The sequence below is a fragment of the Phytophthora infestans genome, genomic scaffold (assembly GCF_000142945.1).
Source record: "Phytophthora infestans T30-4 supercont1.58 genomic scaffold, whole genome shotgun sequence".
NCBI classification, from domain to species: domain Eukaryota; phylum Oomycota; class Peronosporomycetes; order Peronosporales; family Peronosporaceae; genus Phytophthora; species Phytophthora infestans.
This window is the reverse complement of record NW_003303701.1, coordinates 441,755-447,096: the sequence shown is the minus strand read 5'-3', so window position 1 is coordinate 447,096 and position 5,342 is coordinate 441,755. Positions and strand designations below refer to the sequence as shown.

Here is a 5,342-nt window from a genome sequence, read left to right as displayed (position 1 = left end):
CAGATCCACTTGGACGTTGGGGACAGTGACGACCTTCCCGTCGGCCAGTCGCACTGACACCGTCCCGTTGCCCTTGCTTTCTCGCAAAGCTTCGGACAACTTGTTGCTGTTACGAGCAACCGTCTGGCGGCGTGCGAAATTCTTCGACGCCCCAGAGTCAATCAAGATTCTAAAGGGGTGATCGTACCCCCGTACACATCCGTGTACTACGAGCAACCCGCCGCTGCTCTTCGCCGATTCGAGAGTGCGAAGACTCTCAGGGGCTAAGTCCCCGTGGTACGCGCCACCCGCGCACCCATCACGAAGACTTAGTTCTTCCCCAGTAGGGCGCCCCGCCCCTACTGGTTCCCTGCGTTCCCCTGTCCCCGGGGTCCTGGCTTCTGCCAGCGACCCTTGAGGACGGGCTTGGGGAAGGACCGTCTGCGGAGTCTTTCCGCGGGACAGTCGCGCTTGAAGTGGCCCATCTTCCCACAGCCGAAGCAGCGGATGTCACGCTGTTCGGCGGACCCGAGTTCCATGGGAACTGGTCCGTTGGGGCTTGTTCGACCGGGAGCCGACAAGGAACTCCCAGGCCACGCTGAGGCCGGCGTACGCGTCTGGCGATGGCTGTATTCTTCTTGAAGAGCCACTTGAATCGCCTCTTCAAGGGTGCTTGCCTGCACCCGGAACAGCTGAGTGCGTGCGGGGCCCACTCGAAGGCCGTCCATGAACACAGTCATCTTGATGTGTTCATTGAGTGGGTTTCCCACTAGGGACGCCGTGAGCTCCCGTATCTCTTGCACATACTCGTGCAGTTCGCGTCTTCCTTGTTTACACGCGAGGAAGCGCGAACGCTGGCGGTACTCGTAGTTCGCCGGGAGGAACGCGGCTCGGAGCTGTTCGCACAGCTGAGCCCAGGATGTGAAACATCCAGGGGATGTCGCTTCCCGAGTGTACACCCAACTCTTAGCACGACCGCTAAGGTTGGAGAGTGCAAAAGCAACACGCAGTTGCTCGGTCGAGATCAGAGCCGCGTCCATCGCGAGCTCTACTTCTCGGACCCAGAAGTGAAGGTTCTCGCCTTCCTTCCCTTCATACGGCTTTACCTTCAGCCGTATTGGCTTCGGGTGAGGCGGGTTTGCTTCCGCCGCCGGAGCCTGCAGGTTCTCCCGCACATGCGCGATGAGGCCCTGCTCGTACGCGTCGAATGCATTGACGCGCTCGAGCTGCTCAGCCGGTGTTGATACCACCAGGCTCTGCAGGGCCTCCATCCCGAAGTTGCCTGCCATCTTCCGAACCGACTCGAACTGAGAGTCGTTCATATGGGAGAAGTCGTTCCTATCCATGGCAACGAACTTCGGAGGTTCAGGTAGTCTACCCGCGATGGCGTGGATTGACTACAAGTGCTACCAAGTGTGACGGGGTCACACAGCACCTTGCGCTAGAGGAAGTTATCTTCCGAGAGTATACAAACTCTCAGTGAACGGCAGTTGACAGGTCCCCTCTTTAATTAAAGAGAGCGAAGTGACCTAAATAAGGTAGATTGTAAACTGAGTATTTTTATAGGTAGGTTAAGTTTGAGGTTAATACAAACTATCAGTTACCTATAGAAATGCAATGTCATTTAACCAATGGTTGGTTTTGAATGACCTTGGTACCTTGTACCAAATATCCCGGAGTATGACATGTCATACTCCTGAAGTGTAAAGTGTCACACTTCATGTAACCAGGGTACACTTAGTGCTACGTACCCCGTTACAGATTTGAATGTCAATTCGAAATCATGATCAGGTGTGGAATGCTCAAACGTCTTCGAAGTGGAAATTTTCCTTGACTCCTTGATTTCATATTTATATTTCCATTGCTTGTATGCAGCAAAACTACAACCAGCAGCAAGCCCTATCAATTTGCCTTCGTTCAGTGATGGATTATACTTGGAATCAAACCAATCATCAAAATCTTTAGTAGCACACTCCTTGTTGAAACGCATTACTTGTTGTTTGATTACACATAGATATGTCTTGCGCATCAAGAACCAATCAGAATGAGGTGGACGAGGAAAGAATTCAGCGAGATTTCACACGTTTTGGTTGTTGCTGAACCAAATATTGTGAATCATCATGTATAATTTATATAATCGATTATCGTAGATTTAGTTGCAGTGCAGTATTCCACACCGCATTCAACGGTCACTTTTCCAAATGATTCACGGTCTTCACTGGACTTAAAGAAGAAGTTGTCAAGTACATGTGATCCATCCAGTTCATTGATTTGATATTGAAAGAGGTAGGTGTATCTGTAACGGGGTACGTAGCCCTAAGTGTACCCTGGTTACATGAAGTGTGACACGTCATACTTCGGGATATTTGTACAAAGTACCAAGGTCGTTCAAATCCAACCATTGGCTAACGACATTGCATTTCTATAGGTGGCTTATAGTTTGTATTAAACCCAAGCTTTATCTACCTATAAATATACTCAGTTTACATTCTACCTTAATTAGGTCACTTCGCTCTCTTTTGAATAAAGAGGGGACCTGTGAACTGTCGTTCACTGAGAGTTGGTATACTCTCGGAAGATAACTTCCTCTAGCGCAAGGTGACCCCGTCACAGTATACGTTGTTGCCAAAGTCAGGCGTGACATCATCGCTATGCTTGTAATCAACGGAATCACCAACTACGTGCATCTTCGACTTGATCCAATCACTTGGTGATAAAACTCGTGAATCCCCCAACTTGGGCTAATCGTATTTATCGACAGATTTCATGTGCTGAATACAATGCTCACCATAAATTTCTTCAATAGACTTGGTCATCGTTGGTTCAGCAACTGCTGGCTGATACTTTGCGTGGTGTCGGCACCAATCGCCTTTTGGGCCGCACTGTTGGCTCGCCTTTGGGTGGTTTTCTGGGAAGATGTACTTACACATTGTTTTCTATATATTTAATTTAACCGAACTCACTATTATTTAGTTCCTATATATTGAGGAATAAATTTGTCAGAAATTTTTTTTTTTGAAGTGATCTGATTGGTTAAAATGAGCGGTGTGTTGCGTGAATGAGTGCTGCTGCTAAGTCGAGAACTTTCCGCACGAAGATGGCAGAGGTCGAGTTGGAGTGCGCGGTATACGGCGAAGGAACTGTGTTTCCCGTGAAGATAGCGAGCAATGCGAAAGTGAGCGCGCTGCAGGAGAAGATCGCAAGTACATACAGAGTCGTGAGCAACCGCGTTGAGGTTTACCCAGCCAGGTTGACGCTCTACTTGGCGCGGAAGCAGGGGGAAGCCACGTGGATGAACCACGACCACACGGTGAAAGGCTTCTTGCGAGGTGGCATCAGCACCGAGTATGAAGAGATGCTTTCGTCGTGGATTCTCGACGAAGATTGCTTTGGGAAGAACTTTCAGCCTGGTCGCAAGGAGATTCACGTGTTGGTGGAACTGCCACAATTGTCGGAAGCTGAGCTGCCTCGAGATCGTCAACTTGTTGTGGGCGACGTTCATATCCCAATCACGCAAAGTATGTCGTTGAATCCGCCAGCACTGGTCGCATTTTGGAACGCATTTCTGAACGACAGTACCGACGTGAAAGCTGGCGCATTGGTCGAGTTACCCCGAGACACGTATCTTCTTGGTGATTCGACACTCGGCTCTCGTATCTACATTCGTCATTGCTACCCTGCGCTATGGGAACTTTGTCTCGAGAGGATCCACGATGAAAAGACGAACACACCGCATCTCGTGATCCTCGGCAACCCGGGAATCGGCAAGACGTTTTTCGGCTATGTGATCGTGCTTCATCTTGTCCGTACTAATGAAACGGTGGTATATGAGAGTGGTGGCCTCAAGAAGCGCTTTTTATTTGCTCACAATGTGGTGGCTCAAGGATCTCAGGAAGATTTTGTGCACATTCTCGACCAGCCGACTACATACTACATCGTGGATGCCGTCAAGCCTGCGTATTACCCAGCGAAGACGATTCTTTTGACGTCGCCGCGCCGCTCCATCTGGTACGAGTTCAACAAGACCAATTGCCGGTCCTGCTACATGCCAGTGTGGTCTTTGAAGGAGATTCTACAATGTCGTGAGCTGATGTACTCGGATACACCTATGGCCGTCGTGCAGGATTGCTTTCGTCGATGGGGTGGTATTGCTCGCTATGTCTTGCGATTTTCACAAGTTGGTGACCAGCAGGTGTTGCTTGAAAAAGCAATGGACATTGTTGATCTCGACTGGTTGGTGAAAGCCTGTGGTCAACTTGATGCGAACGACGCTCAAGTGTCGCATCGATTGCTGCACTATCGCGTCAGCAAAGCTTTTGACAGCGAGTACTTCGTTTTTGCATCGCAATATGTTCAGCAAGCGGTGTACAATCGGCTGTAAAAGAAGGATAAGCGGAAGCTGCTAGAGTTCATTGCTGCCTCGGATGGAGTTGGTGCTCTTGCTGTGCTTCGTGGCCACTTGTTCGAAGAGCATGTGCATTCAGTACTGCCGCGAGGTGGAACGTTTCAAGTTCGACGTTTGGTCGAAAACAACGAGGCGTACGATGATGATGTTGACCCTATGGGAGATGAATGGGACGGCGATGACGAGGATGGTGATGATGGCATGAATAAAGATGATGCCGTTGCGATGGACGAATCCAATGCTGTGGCGTTGGTCGACGGTGGCGCCGCACCTGTCATTTTTTTTCAGAGACTCGAGAAAGTTGTTGTTTTCAATCATGGCAGTGAAATTGTCGCTGCTGCTAACACGAGTTACCTACAGCCAGCGGTGAAGAGTTACCAGTCGGTCGATGCATCATCAAGCCGGATATTTTGTTGCAGGTGACAGGTACCCCTGCAAGCAAAAAGGTCTCCACGATGTGTTGGAGCTCCTGGGAAATCCTGCAGCACCGCGGCTGTACTTCGCGCTTCCGCCTGACAGATTCACCGATTTCAAATATCAAAAGTATCTGGACTCAAAACGCAAGAGGATGATGGCGCCAAGCTATGAGAACGTGTGCAAGATACAGCAGTTTGCGATGGAAGTCAAACTTGAATCGGAGTAGGTGTGCAGTTCCGAGGTTCCAAAACCGCGTTTCGAACCGGTTCCAAAATGATGCCATACTTCTCCGGTCCAGAAAAGAATTAACAATGAGGTTTTTCTTAAAAAAGCCTCGCATGTTTGATTGGTCAATGTCCACTCTGAAATGGGTTCGATTGGTTAAAATGAGCTCATATGAGGATTTGTATGCACGCGGATTGAGAGTAATTGACACAAAAATGGATTGAATTGCTTTTAGTGATATACCACTAGATTAAGCTTTATTTGCGTTTTTTCTAGTATATTTTAAAGTTTAATTCTGGAGTTGTTTTCCTTTTGG

The 5,342-nt window shown here is 49.0% G+C and overlaps 1 protein-coding gene across 1 annotated transcript; it reads left to right on the top strand.

The window, feature by feature from the left end:
• Positions 1 to 3,061: 3,061 nt before the first annotated feature.
• Positions 3,062 to 5,017, top strand: PITG_17526 (crinkler (CRN) family protein, putative; the record flags this gene model as incomplete). The annotated part of the gene is made up of 1 exon (XM_002896542.1): positions 3,062 to 5,017. One exon carries the CDS (start codon positions 3,077 to 3,079, stop codon positions 4,358 to 4,360), a length of 1,284 nt encoding a protein of 427 aa, XP_002896588.1.
• Between the last annotated feature and the right edge of the window lie 325 nt (positions 5,018 to 5,342).